General features: G+C 36.2%; 1 protein-coding gene across 11 annotated transcripts in view; it reads right to left on the bottom strand.

Moving 5' to 3' along the window:
* Positions 1-20,628, bottom strand: part of BTBD9 (BTB domain containing 9) — a 201,731-nt gene extending 181,103 nt beyond the window's left edge. For 10 of the 11 annotated variants that reach the window (XR_016464103.1, XR_016464097.1, XR_016464099.1 and 7 more), the window contains exons 1-7: positions 20,146-20,628; positions 18,282-18,449; positions 12,625-12,835; positions 11,122-11,485; positions 9,161-9,425; positions 6,831-7,050; positions 4,494-4,613 (exon numbers count right to left, since the gene is read on the bottom strand). Coding sequence is in view for 1 of the 11 variants with exons in the window: in XM_031594109.2 (XP_031449969.2) it covers positions 4,494-4,613; positions 6,831-7,050; positions 9,161-9,425; positions 11,122-11,485; positions 12,625-12,835; positions 18,282-18,363 (1,262 nt within the window). In the remaining 10 variants the exon portion in view is untranslated. The remainder of the gene's footprint in view (positions 1-4,493; positions 4,614-6,830; positions 7,051-9,160; positions 9,426-11,121; positions 11,486-12,624; positions 12,836-18,281; positions 18,450-20,145) is intronic. The other variant, XM_031594109.2, reaches the window with a different exon arrangement.
* Positions 20,629-21,640: the final 1,012 nt, after the last annotated feature.

Genomic DNA, 21,640 nt, shown 5'->3' with positions numbered 1-21,640 from the left:
TCTGGATCACTTGAAGTTGATTGTTTCTTCTAAACCATAAACCAAAGAACAAGACAAGTCATATATTTGCAGGATATATAAATATATTTGCAATTTATAGCCAACAAACTGGATGGGCAGGTTTTTTTTTCACATAGTTCCATACAAGCTATATTAACTCCTCTACACACACTTGTTCACAAACACTTTTTCAGAAGATGAGCTGTCTGGCAGGTTGTCAACAGCTTAAATTCACACTACATTTTCTGCTTTTTCATCAAAGATGAGTTGGGTTCTTTAAGTTACGATAAGTGAAATTATTATGGCAGAGACAAAGGAAAGAATTAAGAAAAAAGCTGTCTTGATAAAGTTCTTGATGAAAAATGTTATTGATTCCGCCTGCAGAGAAATCAGCTTCAATATGGCTACAAAAAGAAGACATTTGCAGCCAGACTCAGAAGTGCACACTTAGGATCAAAAGTACACATGAACTAAGATGAAAGGAGGATCTTTTAAATCAATAAACATTCTGCCACAGGCAGGCAATAGCCTTCTTCATCTTCCACAGAAGATTTACACCATTTTAAAAATCTGAGACCATCTCCTTATCTAAGGAAAAGGAAAAACAAAACCTTAAGACTGAATACATACTGGAAAGAACAATGCTGAAAAAAAAATGAAAAAACACAAAGAAAGAGGAAGATAAGCAAGCAGCACCTAACTACTAAAATAGAGAGTTCAGAAAATCATTTCCATGCATTTCAGAAGTTTAAAAGGCAAGGGTCAGGAAACACGCCAAAAAAAAAAATCCTTAATGCAATCACCTTGTCCTAGAAAGAATGAGTAGCCTCTTCTCCCCCTCCTCAAAACGTAAGTAAATAAATAAACAAACCAACAAAACCACACACACACAAACACACAAAAACCCAACCACAACAAAACTGTGTGCCTGAAGTGAAAACCGGTTTGTCAAAATAACATCAGTGAAGACTTTAAAGGTTTGGAATAACATTTCAAAATTGTTTTCATCTAATAGCATGTTCCTACAAAAACAAGCCATGATATTTTTTAAATTATCTCTTGACATTACATTATCGCTGTATTGTATACAATATTTAATTAGCTAAAGATTTTAAGCTTTTAGTTATCCAGAGATAAAAAAATTGTCTTTTCCAGGAAGATATTTTTTCTAAACTCTGAAATGTCAGCATAGCTGCACAGTTAGGAATAAAATATTTTCACAGCAGTAAATGCCTCCTGAAGCATGCTACACAAGCTAGTCAAATTAACATGCTGCCTACATAACCATTCATATTCTCCCTGGACAATAAGTAAGGAAAGGATGTCTCAGTTGCACAATGTTAATCAATACATTTAAAAGAAGTCATTTTTATAATGACAGTCTTCCCCCCTCTCCGATGCTTTTTGGAACTTCTGAAGGCCTTACCAGTGCTCCTGCCAACAATTCCCTGTCTGTGTTCTTCAGTTATATCAGTGATGTAACAGAGATGGATTTTAAGTGAAAACAACTTTCAAAATCCCCTTTTCGATGTCTATGTGCTTTCACTAAACACTATTCTACAGGGGCACGAGGATTGGAAATAGAATTGCTTGTTTCAAAAAACACAAGTGCTGAATTAGAGTTGCAGACACAGTTTTCTATTTGAAGTACCAGGTAAAGTGTTTCAATTGCTTTTTCCTGAAGAGTTAACTCCTCACTTGTTTCAACATGTTCTCAGATTGAACCATATTCCAAATGCCATTTGGCAAGTTACTGCATTTCTGCTAAGCACAGGAACACTGGATACCTACTACAGATAAGGTTTTCAGACATCTACTGGTAAGGCTGAAAGTGAAAGACTTCTGCTTAATCACTTACTAACTTCAATATAAGAGGATACTAGCTTCATACAAGAGGAAAGAAAAGTAAAGCAACTGTGCCACCACTATTAGTAAACACGTATGTCTGAAGCTGTCCAACTGAGGTAAATTAAGGAAAAAAGAACTTGTCTAACCTATATGTTAAAACAACATCTCTTTGTCTGCCACTACCTACAATTACCAACATTATAAACTAAGGAATATTTAGGACTATGTTCCTATTGAATCTTTTTTAAATTTTGTCTTCTTTCTTTGCCCTCCAAAAGCTCAGGAGAAGCAGGGTCTAGAATTTAATTTGTCTGCACTCAGGTAGAGGATTATAAATGGTGTAATCGCTAGTATCAAAAACTCTTGAGGCACAGAACAAAAAAAGCACCTGATATCATTGCTGCTTAATAAAAACACAGTAAGTCTGTCTCAGACTTTTGTTACAGTGACACCTTGTGGTTACATTTGATTTGAGACCACTCAAAATTTTCAATTTTTTCTAACAGCCTTAAATAGATTTTTAAGACTTGTGAACTAAGATAAAGCACGAAGATGAAACTGCAAAACAAAAATGAAAGCACAAAAAAGTGAAAAGGATAAAATACAAAAGAGCACTGCCTGTTTGGAATTTTTAACATTCACTTGCTGAGGTCCCAGTGTCCCACAAGCTCTTCCTACGAGGGATGTACAGTAATGTCCTTAATTCTATATCTATTGTGGATAATTCACAATGCTCCATACATTAAAAAAAAATCAAAGTCACAGTAAAGGTTATAATAGACACGATGCAATAAATGACTAAGCAAGAGCACTGGGCTGGCCTTAATTCATTGCATATACGTTACACGCATTTTACTCAACAACTGTCAAAAAGTTGCATCCTTTTCACCCAGCTTGTGTGAAAGAGACACTGAATTTGGTTTTTAAAATGGGTAGTGACTCAAAGAGTTAATTCAAGAGAAAACTGAAAAGATTTAAAGAGCGTAAAAGACAACTCAAGAAGGCAACTATCCTTGCCTAATGTTTCAGGTCTAATTATCTCTTTATAATATACATTTCAACAATTGCTCTAGTGTATTAGACAAACAGGCTGACCTTCAATCTGGCACATTCTACACTCTTGTTTTGAAAATGGTGTGTAAAATAAAATCACAGTCAATAACCTCTCCAATTCACCATTACTCCTCAGTCATCCAATACAGTGTTACCACAAAGCACTTTGCTTTATGACAAGCAGACAAATTGACGTTGAAATAGAAAATCAATTTGGGACAAGTCATTGGATAAGGCCATAGAATTGCTGTCCTTTTGAAGGAAGATTAAGAGAAGTCCCACTCTAACGCCCTAGATCTTTTCAAATCTTCTTGCTTACAGGAGGGAATTAAAAAAAAAAAAAGGCTTAGTAACAACCTGTCTATTTTCTACCAAGTTAAAGTGAAAAAAAACAACCAAAACAACTAAAAAAAAAAACAAAAAAAAAACAACCAAATCAGAAACAAAAATCAAAAAAATAAAAAAAAGCAAACCAAACAAAAAAACAAGTGCCTATAAACTCCATGAGGTGTTTCTTAATTGCTAGATTATTTAACAGAGATACCTTTAAGCAGATGGCTGCAATCATTTCAGAAAGAGAAAATAGTAACATCAGAAACACAGAACTTACAGGGAAAAGGTGAAAATGCATTTGTCTGCATCATGAAAAATAAATCTCGAACCAATTACACTCGGAATGGATGACAAAAATGACAGGATCTGAGAAGTTATTTCTGAAATGGCTCACAAGTAACCCACCATATTTTTTCGACATAGACAACTGTTTTCTACAATTTCCTATAAAGCAGTGACCATCAGAGTAAGAAATCATTCTTTGAGGGGAAAAAAACAACAGTGCTTCCCTTTGTTGAAGATTCCAGTAATTGCTGAGTGATTGAGAAGTCTGTCTACATAGTAATTACTACACGCATGCCCTATACATAGGGCATTTCCTTTGTAAGGCAAAGCATTAGGACAACAGTCTCATTGGAATATACAGAGATATTCATTTCTCTATCAAAAAGATTAATATAGATTTTGCTTGGGCCAGTTTAGTGTGATCACAGTGTCTTCCAGAACTCCCAGCACCTTAAAATGACACTATCAGCTCAAGAGTGAATAAGCTCATCCAGCTGCTTTGAGCTTCACATAACATTACTCAAACCTCCCACATCTTAATTCTCTCCTTTCTATCTTCCACAACTGTGAAAAATACTTTTTCAATGCAACAACAGAAGATAGAAAATACGTGAATGTATATGAAAATACATTTCCAAGCTATAAAGCAAATATTTAAAAGCATTTAAAAGTTTTTGACTAGGAATGATGTTTACTTCTACGCAAAAAAAAGATAGCAGAATTTTAAAAATCATTAAAAAAAAAAAAAAGAGAGAGAGAAGTACCAGAGATTTCAAAACAGGATATCTGAAATTTATCAAATGTAGTTATATCAAAATGCAAACGTGACATTTTCTTTTGTTTGAATATGGCTGATGAAAGTTATATATACCATACATTACGAGAAAGATGTAATATAGTAGCAAAACCCAGCAATTTTTCTGGTATCTGCATTATTTAATGATAGTCGTGCAACACTGCATTCATGCACTAACCTGCAAACTCGGGCAGGAAAATACAGGTTCTGCCAGGACCGACAGAGGTATTTAGAGTGATCGATAACTCGAATCCAGTCTAATTCATCCATAGACACCTCAATGTAGTAGGAGTAAGACCTTTGGATTTTAAAATAAAGGATGGGTTAGAATACAAACAGTCACACCTTGGATGTGAACTTCTTCAACTTCTTCTGAATTTCAATCATGCTGAAAAGAAAGTTATTTTCTCCTTACACAGTCCTATATCTAAAATAATGTAAAAGAGATCCCTATTCTAAATTAGCTTTGATTACAAATTCACATGCAGTTTCGTTAAGAGACATTTTCAGAATGACTTGAAACATCCTAACATACAATCTGCAGTAATCAGGTGAGACTATCACCTCAGAAAAAGCAATGACAACTTTCAAATTCAGTGATATTTAGCCATAAAATAATAATTTGTATTCCATCTGCATGAAATAAATCTAAACTACCAGTGATGAAGATATTACTATTGCCACATCAATAATAATAATCATAAAACATCTCCCACAGAAAAAAAAAAAGAAAAAAAAAGAAAAAAAAAAAGAAAAAAAAAGGAAAAAAAAAAAGAAAAGAAAAAGAAAAAAAAAGGAAAAAAAAAAGAAAAAAAAAGAAAAAAAAAAGAAAAAAAAAAAGAAAGCTGGGGTGGCACAGAAACTAAATACTAAACCACAAAACCACCATAATATCTATGTCTTGTGAACACAAGAAGTGTTTTAGTGAGAACTACTGGTGATAGATGGATGGTTGGACTGGATGATCTTGTAGGTCTTTTCCAAGCTTGGTGTTTCTGTGATTCTGTGAAGAAGTTCACCCTCTCTGATTCTGCTGCCAATGATGGCTTGTTCTACTTAAGTTCAGAGGAAAGATGCATGACAGTTAGCAGCAGAATATTCTTGACTAAACTGTGCTAAGGAGAATGTTTTCCACAATCTCCACTCCCAGCTTCATCAACTGCTAATTGATTTACATCTTGTAGATGAGAGGCAAATTAGAAGCTATTAGGTCTCTAAAAAAATTCAAGAGAACTACTCAGTATTTTCACCTCCAATACTTTTCAAAATTTCATTGGACACTGGGTTTACTTGGTTGATCTGTGACAAATAGTTTAATATCGTAAAAAGTTGTTTATTGCACCTTTTGAAATTTTACTTTTCAATCTTTCCCAAAAGAAAAGAGAAGCATAAACTTCAGCTGAACTCACTTCAAATAACTAAATAGCTAAAAAAACAAACAAACTTGTTTTGAATGATAACTGTAACTGATATTTTAAATAAATTTTAATTTACAAAAACAAAAATCAGTAGAACATCAATGTTTTCTGTTCTAAAATAACACAGCTTGCTCAAGAAAACAAAACTTTTGCAATTCTCATTTGTTAGCCTACAAGTACAAAAAATATAAGATAAGAAAGATAATGATGTGTTAGAGTATAAATAGCATGTTCTTTTTGAAAGAATATTGCTTATGAATACCTGCATTAGCTATTTTCTAAATTAAAAAACTTTTGTGATGACATTTAAGGCTCTTACAGTGAGAGCAGGGCTGGTCTCTTCTCACTGGTGACTGGACGAGGGGAAATGGCCTCAAGTTGTGCCAGGATAAGTTTAGGCTGGATATCAGGAAACACTTCTTTACTGAAGGGGTTAGTAAACACTGGAACAGACATCCCAGGGAGGTGGTTGAGTCGTCATCCCTGGATGTGTTTGAAAACTGTTTGGATGTGGTGCTCAAGGACATGATTTAGTGGAGGGTTGTTAGAGTTGGGTAGTATGCTTAGGTTGTGGTTGGACTCAATGATCTTTATGGTCTTTTCCAACCTGAGCAATTCTATGATTCTATTCCAAATAAATTTTTAGTCTCTGAATTACTGTCAGAGATTTTATCTCTTGACCTTTTGATACGTTGAAAAACTCTAAACAAACATTCTTCCAATTTCTGGGATGGATATATCTGCATAAGAACTAGAATACCCAATTTTATATTAATAGTTGGAAATTAAATTGCAAATAGAAAACAAAACAACTAAAAGTATTTAAATTATGTAAGCTTTCAATAAAAATATATTTAATTAAAATAAAAAATAAGCCTGACATATCAATTGATATTTTAATAGCACTTAATGAGGTCTTGCACATATGTAACAACAATTTTATTTAAAAAACAGTGTTTTCAAATAAAAGTTGTCATTGTCATTCCCAACATGGTACCATGCTGTTTTAATGAAATCTTCATGAACATTCTGCATTTATGCGTTACCGCAAGTAAAAAATGCATTACCTTCCCTCTTTAAGTCAACTTGGCACCTACCTACTGTCTCTGTCCCAAAGGAGAATTCGTATGTGGTTGATTATTGATGGTTGGCCTAGTTTGATTTCGATACCAGAACGGCAGTCATCATCAATTGGGTGTCGAGAGAAGCCATGATCCAAGTCATAGTTTTGAGTATCCCCATCTAATAAAGCAGACTTGAGTTCCCCTTTTACAACCTGGGCTCCATACTTCATTGTTGCAATATTTTCCCCTGGTACTAAGAAGAAAAGGAAATAACAGTTTAACATTTATACTCACATCACGCATGTTAGATGTTCTGAACATTAACTGTATACAGTTAAAATGAAGATTGATTGCCATTATCATTTCTCCAATACTGGTTGCAAACAGACGCTCAAAGAAAGAATTACAAAAGGAGAGTGAGTGCAGAGCAATACCTCCTCTGTAAACCCATTGTTTCCAGCAATCCACAGTTCCATTTTCTAAACCAGAAGATACTGTTCTTTGCTGTTTAATACAGAGATGTAAATTTTAGAAATTATTTTCACTGTTTTAATAAAAGCTATTTTATAATTCCATAATATACGATTATGACCACAAAGTAATTATGCATTTTGAAAATGGATTTTAGAAATTCTGCTTCTTCCATTTCTTTTGATGCCACCTAGATCTCACACGATGAAAGTAGCGATGATTGACTACTATACTGTATCTATATTCTTAAGGTGTTTCATGATTTTATGGAATTCTAATGTACCTTCCTTATTCAATTGTCATTTTCCACCCGAATAGAAATTTTTGGACTAGTTAGTCTCTCCTTGCAATCAGTCTCTCACAATCTCTCTCATCGTTTTGGGGCCTTTCTTCCTGACTTTTTGCCTTAAATTCAATTTTTTAAAGTTATTTTTATTTTGAAGTAGAAGGAAACTAAAACCATGTAAAATGCTCAAGACATGAAAGCTAAATTAACCTGAGTAAAAGACTATGAAGTTAACGGAAAACTTTTTAATATGTTGACTTAAATCTAAAGAAACCAGTAAAATAAGCCTCCTTTGTCACCATTTCAAAGTAATCAATCTGTGTAACCTAGGAACAAATCTCCCACCAAGAAAACCAGTGATAATGATAGCTAGCTACAAAGCAATACACTGACCAACTACTCTGTTAAAAAGACATTTTTAACAGTCTTCTTTGAGGAGAGAACCTGGAAAACATGACAGTATTAAAAAAGTCCACCCCGAACTCTTCAAATACGTCGGCAAGAGAAGTATGAAATTTAACAGAATATTAACTAACCTAATTTGTGTATCTAAAGAACATTCAGTTGTACACTTGAACATGCAACATTTAAAGGTAAAAATTTAACCATACTGTATTGTAATATTTCTACACAAACATTATAAAAGCGGCAATGCACAACTATGAAATTGCAAGTGGTCATCAGTGTTTCTACAGAGAAAAACCCAAGCGTCTGAACTAGTACTAAAACAACATAGAAAATCAAATTTTTAGAAAGCTGTGATTTTGGCAAGGATAGAAATTCTGAGATTACAAATATCTTGTTATTGCAATGTAAGGTGGCAGGAAAAGGAGTCAGAAGGTACCATTCCACTTTGAAAAATGTATTTTCTGGACAGTCAACAGAATGTCTTGTATTTATTTTTACAGTATCAAAGTATTAACTCAGATTTTTAAATATTAAGTTATATATTAACTTCTAAAGAAAAACAAATGGGAGATGCAATTCTAGGAAATCTGTCATCTTTTTCAAGGCTTATTCTGCGTGACTGACAGACTACGGGGCAAACTGCCAAAGAAAACTTTACTTTTTGCTGTGGGGCAAATAGTCTCTACATCGTATACTATATACAAAGCAACAGTATCTTCAAAAAGCTCAGCATTAGATATTCTTGTTGAATTAACAGCGAGCAGAAATAAGAGAAAGCAAACAAAAGGCTTTTCATGCTTTATTTTTCTTTTTCAAGTTGTTCCCATTATGCAATTTGGAAAATCTGTTTATGCTATTTGGGCAAACATGTCAACAGTAACAAAAAATCAAAAATACTGGAGAAAAGATGGATATGTCATAAACAAATCAGCATCAATGTAAAACCATTGAAATTCCATTTAGCACACAATAAAACATTCCTCCAAAAGATTTTTTACTAAAATAACAGTTCCTCAAGGAAAATACGTTCTTAAAACAAAGTACATATTTGAGCAATTCCTGAGACACAAACCTAGAAAATATGCTGACTAACGTTATTTCCCACCTGAGGAATAAAAACTCAACAAGTTAACCATACCTTCCAGACAGCTACAGCACAGCAGTCACAAAAGGAGGGAAAAAGCATAAAAATGCTTACTTAACATGCCCCTGTAGTTGAGATCCATGTCCCGACTCTCAGAACGAATCTTAATGGCGTCTAGGATGGCATCAGGTGACAACAACCCGGAAGGTCTTACAACATTCAGCAGTTCTGTTAGACTCATTAGTGGCAAACGCACTGCTTGCATGATTTCAGCGTGGTTTTCCTTAGGGTTATGTTTACACCAATTCATCAAGGCTTGAAAAATGTCCTTCTCAGGAGCTGCAAAAGAGTCCCTCAGTACGATACTTAGAAGAGCAGCCTGGAAAAACGTAAAAAAAATAAATAAATAAAAGGGGAAGAAAAAAAAAAAAGGTTTTTTTGTTTCTTTCTTTTAGACAACTTGTAGTTGTTAAACTTCAAAAGAATGACTACTAGAAACAGCACATAGTAGAAGCTAAAGTCCTCTTAAGATTCTTGATATCCAATTTAGTTTCTCTGATTAAGAAATAACAAAAAAATCCACATTCGTCTACAGTACCTGTACTAAGAGTATTGCTCAACAAGACAATCTTCAGTTTAAGTACTGTTTTTATGCCTTTTTTTAGTTTCTTACTGAAGATTCAATAAATCTCTAGGATAAATATTAAACCATATTATTAATCCACTATGAGAAATAAGATGGAATGGAAATGTGGGAAAAAAATCAATTTTATTCCAAGTTATTAAATTGCATAAGTAAATTTAAGGTAATAAACAATAGAAGAACTAATTTGGAGATGTAGTAATACAATTCAAAACATTCCTTTAAACTTAGAGTGACATAAGATGACTGATACGAAAATGTCAACGGAGGGTTGGAATTACCTTTTCAAACCCATTCTAATTACTTGGGCATTTTTTATCCCTTTTCTCTTTCTTTTGGGACAAACTTGGTATCAGCAGGTAAAACCCTCAGTGACTCCTACTCACGCAAATAATCCACAGATAGCAAAATGAGAACAAAAAGAACTGAATGGATTCTGACTCTCATTTAGCAAGCAAAATAATTAGAAGTCTGCCTTAGAAAGGCACAAATCTCTTTTATATGCCAGAATTGGTTACAACAAAGATTTCAGAAAGTATATGCCTTCAGAACTCAGATTTAATAAGCTGATTATGACAGACTACCATAGGGAAAAAACATCCTTTCCCTACACAGCTAGCAAGTTAGTCAGCAAAGCAGAAATATCTTCTACTTATTCAAGGAACTGATCCATCACAGTTTTTCCACTAACACTTTTAACACTTTTTTCTTTATTTTTTCAAGTATAATTAAGCTATCTTTCATTCAAGATACTTTGCTGCTTCACTTGAATGCTACTTGAAAACATTAAACCACTATTATGCCCAGCTCAAAGACCATTCCAGAAAATGTGGAATAATTCAACAGCACAGAATTGCCTGAATCTTACACAAATATTTATGCATCTAACAACAACAAATATATTAAAACAAAATTAAAGAAATACACCCTGCAATACCATCATATTACATGATTTCAGACCTCACAAATAATCAGCAATATAAATCACATCAAGCCTCAGGATACTGCAGCCCACACTGTGGAAAACTGCCTATGAACAGAGATTGCCTATATCAAGAAATTAATAAAATGGAGTACCTTCTATCTTTACAACTACTGGGCAACATTCAAAAACCAAGTAATACTACTCCAAGGACAGATAAAAAAAATACAAGGTAGAATTAAGTTGCCTGTACCCAGTTACCAGAATATTCCCGTTTTTAGCTAAAGTGAGTGGTCAGAACTAAATTTCTAAAAAATTCAGAATGGATCATCAAGGTTTTTACTTCATCTTGGTCTGAATACTTCCAATTGTCTCAGTCCCGTGAGTACCAAGAGATAACTGTTAACAAACTTATAAGCTTGTATTTTACACCATTAGTATTTAATCATGGAATGTATGCAAAAAAAAATAATTAATAATCCCAAGGAAAAATGCAAACAAAAACTATACCTTAGAAAGTGACAAGAAGCCTTCACTGGAGAGTACCTCCTGAGCATTTCTATCCATGAACATACAGCACATACAAGTTAATTTGGGAAGGGAATAAAGACTGGCAACGTCAAATGTCATACAAACATTCTGAATATTAAGTATGGTGCAAAGATAATCAGATGTGGAATCCTCCAGTTCTGGAAATCCATACTTATGTGCCAGGCTTAGGAAGTCTAGGAGGACCTCCTCCTTCTCATCTCGTAGTGTGGCACGACCAGTGTAAATATATTTCATCAGCATGGTAAAAGCTTCTGCAGTTGTGTCCTGAAGAGGAATTTCTGCTTCAGGCTGAGATTCTCTCATTCCACCATACAGTAATGCTCTACAAAGCAGATAAAATTTGATAAAATTTGAGAAACTTACAACCTAGAAATATCTGCTTTATTAACAAAAACAAACAAACAAACAAAAACAACATACAAAAGGTAGAGAAACAAAATGACAAGTAACAATACAGGTGATGCAAAGGGGATGCATTTCCCTGCAGCTACAAAAGAAAAAAGCCTACACATTATTTAAAGTACAGTTGGCCACTGAAAACAGTGCACAGGAAAGAATAATATCCTAATGCATCACGCTTTTATTCTATGGAACAATTGCTCCATCTCTACTTTGAGCAATAATTGCAAAGCAGAAACTCAGTTGGGTTTTCTGTTGTTACTGATTTGTTTTTGTTTTTAAATAGTGTTAACAGTGAGGAAGAAAGAAAAAAGAAAAAAATGGCAGAAAACAAGTGAAACAACTAGTTCATCACCATAACAGCAGTGGTGGATTAAAGTAAGGAATAAAAGATCAAGAATCCTGGGATTTGCTAAACCCAACATGAGACAAGCCTAAAGATGTCCTGAATCTTTAGAAGGAAAAAAAAGAACTAAATACACCCATAATCTGTTGGATTTTGTTTTGTTTTTAAAGTGTTTGAACACAATTTGTTCTTATACTGCAGTTTTGTCAGAGGAGCATGTTAGTAACTAAATTAGAACCTAAATTCATAATAATCATTTTCCAGAAAAGTGATTCTACTTAGAGTGAGAAGTCCCAGATCTTCAAAATGAGATGCATTAGTATTATTCTGTGTTTTAAAATATTCTAACCTGAATCAAACAGATCTTTTCAAATGCTTAATTTCAACACGTCAAAAGTAAACTTCTGATTAATACAGTCCACAGAAGCACACTATCCATGCTCTGAGAAATCACAAAATTTTACAGCAGAACTTTTATTTTTCTCCTGAATTTATGAAAATAACTTCAAAGTCCAATTTAATGAAGGTCAAAAGAATAACATCATGACATGGTATTTATCTTCTTATATCTGGACAATGACTTGATGTGCTGGGAAACATTCACACAGAAAAGGTCACACTCAATGATGATTACACACTGAAAAGTTCATAGAGAAACAATGTTTATCTTATCTGCATGAAAATTTGCAGTGAGCCCGACAAAAGCTATGCTTCACCTGAAATAATGGCACCTCGCAGCCAGGATCACTCTGTGTGCTGGAAAACGTTTCTTTTCCACGATGAAGGTAACATCACTGTATTCTTCCCCATTCATCAGAGCACCAATATGCTCTGACAGAATGTGAACATGGTCAATCTCACCAACAGCTGTGTAAGGACGAAGCGGATGGCTGTTACTCATCTTGGAAGGATGGTGATATTGATAGCCTACAGAGAGAAAGAAAATAACTACTGTAAAGGGCACATTTAGAAATAGCAATGATGAAAAATGCAATTATGAAAAAAAAAAAAAAGGAACCAGTGTAAGCTCTCTCTCTGATTCTCTCATATATTACGAGGAAAACGAAACAAAGAGGTTTTCTTATAAAGGTAATTTATAACAGGACTCAGGGCAGCTTGCATCAACAACTCTAGTCAAAAATTTTTCAGAGACTTCCATCATCTCGCTCCTCCATCAATCCATTTACTTAAAAAAACTTAAAATGAATAAAAATTAAACAATTTCAATTACAATCACCATTATAAACAATATTTTTTGTCTGAATTAAAACGCAAATAATTACAGAGAAAAAAGTGAGCTGACCAACTTAACTTAACCTCAACTCTGAAGCCTCTACTAAAATCAGCAATGAGTAAAACCAACAGTGTTTGTAATCCATCCTTGAAGAATTCCAATCAGTTTTCCAGAACAGGAAGAACATAACTGTTTAAAGTTATGCCCGATGCTTTAACAGTCTAAGTCTCAGTGGCAAGAGCATCCAGAGAACTATTTCAGTCTTAAATCAGGTTCTCTTGTCAACATTCAGTTTACTTTTCAACAAAAAATGTCAGCTCCCTCACATAATAATCACCTGTATTTTCAGTGTCACCTCCTGTGCTATAAGGATGGATCACGTTTCTAAATGGACACATTCTTAGTGCTAAAGTAAGATGGTGTGTACAGAAAAATGAAACCATATACTGCATACAGCTAACACATTAATCTTCTACATGAAATACTCATGACATGAATGCATTTTTAGCCATATTTTGAAGTATAATCAGAAAATGCATGTCTCCATGTTTCCAGGCATTTTTACAGAACAAAGAAAGGAAAACACATGGATAGGGGGTAAAGAATTATATGTGCTTCAAAACACCTGGAAACTCTTAAAACAAAATCAAGGTATCACAGAAACACCATTTTGAATAACTTTAAACTAAACTAGAAAAAGTAGTACAGCAAATCAGATTGGAGAAAAAGATAGCATAGCAAATTGATGACAGATCACAATACAAGTGGGAGCAGAACCCAACTTTCCTCAGGCTTTCTCTGCCATCTGAATTAGAAGCTGTATGCCCACAGAGGCATTTCAATGTGGAACAAGCAATAGTGGCCAAGGAACTTAGGGCAGTCTAGACGTAACACAGAACGCTGTATGAAGTTATTCTTCTACCTCGACATAAGAATAAATTATTTTTATGTTGTTGTTTTTCCGTAACAGAACGTTTCCTCCATTTGCACTGGTTAATTTACACTTATGTAAAGCACTGCACTGAGCAGATCTATGCAACAGATCCAATTCTAGTAACATTTGCTTTGTATCAAGCAAGATTAACTTAATTCGCATCAATCAAGATACAACAAGCAACAGTATTTAACACAGCATAATTACTTGAGAATGCATAGACAACAGTGAAATTGAAATGACCTCAAAATGTAAAACCTTTTATTACACTAAAGGAGCAAACAAAAGGCTGAGTTTCTTATTCAGTTGCAAATCAAAAACATCCATATTCCTTCATACCTTCCATATCTTTTAAGTCTGCTGTTGATGTTCATTGTTATGCACAATAGCCAGGCAACCCAATTACATACAAATTACATGCATATTATCAAACAAAATGTACTCTCTCTCTTCCACTAGTTCCACTTATCATTAATTAGAGAATTTCATTTAAGATGCTACAAGCATTATTAGTATAGGCACGTTTTGGTTTTAAAATCTGTTTTACTTCCTTTTTCTCTACATTATACTTTTTTGTTCATTCAGGTTTGTTTTATTTTTCTGTAAAATTGGGAATAGACACTGCTTGAAGAAAACCGGAGACAATGGAAGTGCTGACATAAGGAAAAGCCATTGGCTGCATGCTCGTTTTGTTTGCTGCTGCTGTAGATTTTGTCATATGCCAACAGGGCAAAGGGTCAAAGGGAAAATCGTTTCCATTTCACATAAATGAATAAAGAAAGAAATAGAATCAAAATAACACTTCCCTGCTAAGGGTACATAAACCTACCTCTAAACAAGCACAAAGTCTGAGCTGGGGGCTCTTGCTAATAAGCTGATAATGACAGTCTGATATCAACATCCTGGACTAACCCAGGTGATGAAAGTAGAAATTTCAAAGTCCTTTCATGTCAGATGCAAACTAAGTTTGTTTCATAGATGTTTAGTGCTCCCCACACTACTGGGATGATGCATTATTCTAGATTACTAGTTTCAAACGGATCACCAGAACTATGGGATACAAAGAATAGCTGTGAGCCCTGGATGAGCAGCCTTTCAAATGCTTGATGATGCAGAGGGTTGAAAACATACAAGTCTATGAGAACTATGCACATGCTTTATATACTTTCCATGGGTAATACCTGTATAATGAAGAAGAACTCAAATTTATTTACCCATGTACTACACATTTCTAATGCCAGTTCCATCAGCATTCCACACAAAGCAGCACTGTATGAGAGCAGTCTTGTCTTTGAAATGTAGAACCAAATAATACATGGCCTTAGATCCTCCCAGACTGGATTATTTAGAGATGTTCATACAGTCAGCCTTTGAAGAGACCTGCACATTTCTTGTTTGAGGAAGTGAATAGTAATATATTGGTTTAGTTGAGGCAAGTTGCTATGAGTTTACCTGTGTAGCTAAACTTTACAACCAGCACTCCTGGTTGTAACTCAAAGTTTAAATACGGTAAAAAGAAAGAAGCTGCCTGGAGCTCAGCAAAATCCTTTATGATGAACTCTCCAGCATCTTCTGTAATCACTGACATTCCATTCAGATCCACGCCTTTGCTCTTCCTTGTGGTCGGAGAAGAACATTTAACAAACTGCAGATGAAAGGCCAAGCCATTTATAAACCTCTTACTAGCACCATAACCTAATTTCCAGGAGCTATTAGCAGCTAATCAGGTGCTCCAGAAGTCAGCTGCTGCAGCTTTGTTCATGCCACAGATATAGGTTAAGTACCACGATCTTCTCAGTAAATTTGAGGAGCTATTAACATTGAAATTATTTTAAACTCCACCTATGATGTCAGAAAAATCTACAAATCTCTTCTATCCAGAATCGAAACAGAAGACCCACGTCCTGGTGGCCATCTTACTAGTAAAGATGCAAAAAATGTGGCCCAGTACTTACTGCATAACATAACATGCAATATTATACAGCATGTCAAGGTTAGAAAAAAAAAATACGACGTCAGTTTCCAGCTTGCTATATTCCCTTTTTAATAAACAATCTTTAACACATCACAGCATGCAATACTGTGATCTACAAAACACAGCAACAAAAACGACAATGACTTCTTGACTAAATTACTCTTGAACCAGAACTGCAACAAAGACCAACACGATGTCACCTCCCCTACCCCATTTGGGCTATCATTAAAGACAGCCCTCTGAAAAACAGCATTGTTTCACTGAAAAAGGGAAATAAATGCTTTTATACTACGCAGAAAAAAGGATATAAGAAATTGTCCATGAATATGTCGAAATTTCTTTTTCTTTGAATTAAAAAAAAAAAAAAGCCAAGCAACAAACTATTGGAAGTTTAAAAATAGTTATATGAAAAAAAATAAATTAGCAAGTAAACAGACAAATGACAGAATTAAAAACTTTGGGAAATAAGTCCAGATTATAAACACGGAGCTAAAATTTCATCTCCCTGAAACAATTGCATTATCATCTGGTTATATCACAATAATACAGCTCTTGTTAGAATTGCACAGAGAATTCACTTAAATGCTATTTATACAAAAATATTATTATTCTCTTAAGTTCTGGTACAATAAAATAACATCTCTGGATTTGATAAATATTTCAATGTGTACAGAAAAAAACATAAGTACTTTGATTCTGTCAGAACCACAGAAGCTCCTTTGGACTTCTGAGTAACAGTAACAATATTCACAGGCAGAGTGAAAACTGTATCAAGGAGAAAAACCAACCAAAAAATAACACACACGTTCCAAAAGAGAAATTGTTCACGTTGAAGTACATTCAGGTTGCAAAGAATTTCAGTTTACAAATGCAAAGCTTTCATAAGCATTGGGAGTAAAACAAGCAGTCAAGTAGTTCTATGGCTTTTCACTGTTTCTTTTAGGTTCACAACAGGAGAAAGGATTGATGTGTTATTGATAGATGTGATATTTAGAATTTGGTTGCAAATGTCATTAATTTACTCTGTAACATCAATGTCAGGAAAAATGTAATTAAGCACTGAAGCACAAGTCAAGTAATACTTCTGAGGAAAAAAAGTATCCTTCTATCATTAATTCTCTCATCCTTTTACTTTGATATAATATTTCCAGCCTTTGTTCTGTACAGTTCTGAGGTTATTCACAATGTCACCCAGAGAATCAAGCTACCCTACGCTACGAAGCACCAGAAAACAAGAGTTAAAAGGGCCCTTAGAAAGGAAATGGAAAAAGACGCTGTATTTATATTAATGCCCCCCTAACTTGACAAACACACAAACCCAAACAAAAGCACAGATTCAAACACCAGGAAGAAAATGTTTTAATCAAGATAATCCTTAAGCAGAAAGCATCCTGCATTTTGGAACACCATTGATTAAACATGTCCTCAACTTTTCCCATTTCATTAACATATCATTATGGTATTTAGAGAAATTATGTCTCATACGTAAGTCACAACGCTACAGAACAAAGTTACCCACAACACCACGACATTTTAAATTACATTGACTTATATATGAACAACTCACAGTGACACCTCATTCAAAAGCTAACTAAACAAGTATAATACTCATGGTATTATTGGAATTAATCTGTATGAGATCTCCACAATGCACATAATAATTAAAAAAAAATAAATAAATTCTAACTTTAATTAAAATCTTGATATCATACTAACAGACTAACTTATCATATTAATAACTACCTGTGCACATCCAAGGAACTAACTGGCCTTACTTATCCAATACCTGATAATAACATAATCCACACAGTATGAATTCAGATATTCAGAACGTGAAAAGCCAAATAAATGGAATTCCCATAACTTTTAAGGAATCTCCAAGCCTTCTGTGGGGAAATAATTAAAAGAAAACTGGATGTTAACTCTATTTACCATGCCTTTCAATGACAGCATCAGTACCAAAAACATTTTTACTTCAAACACATGGACAGTTACACTCTACCATACCTTCCAGTTCCCAAGCATAGATGTGCTACTGTTTTGCATTCTGTTTAGCGAGATATTTCTCTGATAGGACAGCAGGAATAAATTCAGCTACATACCAAGAACAATTCAGTAAGATTTATTAAAACTCCTGTGAAATAAATATTAATGCACTTGATGTGACATGGTTAAAATAGCATATAGTTACATTCTTAAGTTTCTCAGGAAAATATATTGGTCTACTTACCAGTAAAGCTCTCTGAAGGTCTACAATGGACGTAGCCTGTGGGCAGGTGACCAACTTCCTGAAAATTAGGGTTTTTTGCCATTCTGAACAACTGACAGGTGGAACAGCAAGCTCATAGAAACATCAGTCAGCAACATCCAGCTGCATAGTAGCAACTGTACCATATTCCTGAAACAATGCATGAAATATATGCATGTAGCAGTAAATGTTAAGAATCCTTCAGCGTTCTATGGGAAATCTTTAAGTATCATTATACCATAACATTAGAAGTCTTTTTTTTTTTTTTTTTTTAAAGCATTTAATTTTGACAATACATTTTTTTTTTTTTTTTTTTTTTACCAAAAAAGCAATAATATATCATAATTCATTTTCTCATTATAAGGCACAAAAACAGTGATCACATTGTTTCTCCATATGAGTCTCTTAATTAAACCACATCTATGCAAAGCCTATCATATGGACATTATTCCCCAAACATCCAAATCCCCGTAATTGGCCTCGTCTAGTCCAAAGTGGTGGGTGAGTAGTGCTGTTTTTTGTTTGGTAGTGGGGTTTGAGGTCTTGGGGTTAAGGTACGGATGTCATCCAGAGGGACCCAGACAGACTCAAAAAGTGGGCCCACAAAAACCTAATGAGATGTTGCACTTGGGTTAGGGCAATCCCACATTTGTCTAAAGACTGGGAGAAGAATTCCTTTGGAGCAGCTCTGCTAGAAAGGACTTGAGGGTCCTAATGGACAAAAAGCTGGACATGAGCTAGCAGTGTGTTCCTGCAGCCTGGAAGGCCAACTGTATCATGAGCTGCTTTAAAAAAGAGGCAGCCAGAAGGGAGAAGGAGGCGACTGCCCCCCTCTGCTCTGCCCTTGTGAAGCCCCATCTGGAGTACTGCATCCAGGTCTGGGGCTCTCAGCACAAGAAAGATGTGGAGCTGTTGGAGGGTCCAGAGGAAGGCCAGAGAGATGATAAAAGGACTAAAGCACCTCTCCTATGAAGAAAGGCTGAAAAAGTTGAGCTTGTTTAGCTTGGAGAAGACGGGGCTCTGGGAAAACCTCACTGCAGTCTTCCAGTACTGAAGGAAGCTTATAAACAAGAGTGAGACCAACGTTTTAGAGAGAATGCTCACCTAAAATCTTAAAACACAAACAAAAAATTCAGTGACAGCAGCACAGGATTTTTGGAACAGGTCTGCGAGATGTGCTTTAAAAACAAGCAAGCAAGGGGCATTTCTGGGAAAGTATAATTACTGCTGCACTGAGAACAATTTAACAGTCCAGCTTGTTTATTATTTGATAACACAATGATTTAAGTCAATAGCTATTTGAATGAATCATAGCAGGGCATAACCTGCAGTAGTACTTGTCCTATGAACCCAGTAGAGCCTGATAAAACACTACGTGCCATCATCACGTTGAGCTAACTTCAGAAGAAAGCTAGAGCACAGCACGGATAAGCACTGCGGGCAGGCACTGCGGAACGCAGGCTGAGCATCTGCCAAGGTCACACCCGGAGCAACTCAGGACAAAGCGAGCCCGGAGCCGCGGTTCCTCACTGAGGGCTCTCTGAGGCCGCGCAGCCGGCAGCCACCCCGCGCCCGCGCAAACGCCGCTCGGCTGACAGCTCGGCTCCCACTTCCGTGCAGAACCCCGCGCTGGCCGCTCCCTCTGCGCACCCGGTGCCACAGAGCGCTGCGCTGCCGCCGGGCCCGGGCGGCCGACACCGGCGGGTACGGCTCGGCACGGCCGCTGAAGCGGCCGCCCGCCGCAGGGAAAGCCCCAAGAGCCGCCCGGCCACCGCAGGCACTGCTTAGGCGAGAGCGCGGCCACAACGCCCCCAGACACCCGACCGCAATCATCCGCTCCACTCACCAGCCTCGACGACGAGCGGGCCTCCAACCTTCTCAACCCGGCGCCGCCGTAACGTCAGCCGCCGTGATGACGCCATCAGCAACAGCCGCCGTCCTCCTGCGTGCTGACGTTACGCAGCGGGCCGGGTCTATGGAGGGCGGGCGGAGTACGGCGTGCCTCAGGAACCGGGTCTTCGTTCCGACAGAGCCCCTAAAATAGGAAGTGCTGCTCACATTCCCCTCGTTCTCTTCTGCCGTAATTCTGCGTACACGCTGCTCAACTTGTGCCTGCCAGGCTGCTGCAAATCAGCTTGTATGTCCGCACATCGCGGTGAGGCAGTGGCACAGCTGCACGGGGAGGTGGTGCAGTCACCGTCCCTGGAGGTGTTCAGGAGCCGTGTGGATGTGGCACTGAGGGACACGGCCAGTGGGCAGGGCTGGTGGTTGGACCAGAGGGTCTTAGAGGTCTTTTCCAACCTTAATCGTTCTGTGATTCTACGTTCTGCTTCTTAATTAGTAGAACCTCTGTCTAAAAGGAGAATGCAAATTTGTCCCTACTCCCACTGGAAAAGCACTACTGCCATTTAATTCAGTGCTTTATTTAGCCAGAGGAAAAAAAAAAATGCATTACCTTGGAAGATGCAAAATTAGGATTGCCTAAAATCAACACAAACTGTAAATTTCACAAGATCTCCCATATTAATTCTAAGCAGAGAACATTCAGTTAGGGCTACTGCTTCTTGTGTAGCTATCCACTGAACTACACACACACACCCTTAGACATACCCACGTGCAGTTTACAAACTATTCCTCTTAATTACTGGATTCCATATAATTGTGTCAATAGCGTTTCCAGTCACACCTGTGCTTTGAAGTATCATGAAACACATCTGAGTAAAATACTGTATGTAGATTAAATACAAACTGCTCACCTCTTTATGAAGGTAGATGATGGCAGGACAAGGAGAAACAGTGTTGAAGGAGGGAAGATTTAGATTGAATATCAGGGGGAAGTTCTTTACCAAAAGATTGGTGAGGTGCTGAAACAGGCTGCCCAGAGAGGTTGTGGAAGCCCCGTCCCTGGAGGTGTTCCAAGCCAGGTTGGATGGGGCCCTGGGCAGCCCAGTCTAGTATTAGATATGGAGGCTGGCGGCCCTGCATGTAGGAGGGCTGGAGCTTGATGATCCTTGAGGTCCCTTGCAACCTAAGCCATTCTAAGAGACTACTTTACTAATTTACATGCTTGTAAAATGTTGAGATTTTCCTTGCCAAGAAATGCATTATAAAGCTTTAGATGTTGCATCTATATTTATCAAATAGTTTTAGATAAATTCACTCAGACTTGCATTAGCCTAAACAATCTCTACTCACAATCTACTGCAAGATTCTGGATGGTAAGCAAACACAGTCAGCACTTGTGCTTCAGCTGAGTTTTACTTCATTTTAAGTTCCTTATTTCAGAACAAGAGCATTAGAAGGGATACAGTTTATTATGTAAGCTGCAAACAAGAGCTCTG

This window comes from Phasianus colchicus, chromosome 2 (assembly GCF_987193195.1).
Source record: "Phasianus colchicus chromosome 2, bPhaCol1.hap1.1, whole genome shotgun sequence".
NCBI lineage: Eukaryota > Metazoa > Chordata > Aves > Galliformes > Phasianidae > Phasianus > Phasianus colchicus.
This window is presented reverse-complemented; position numbering and strand designations above follow the sequence as displayed.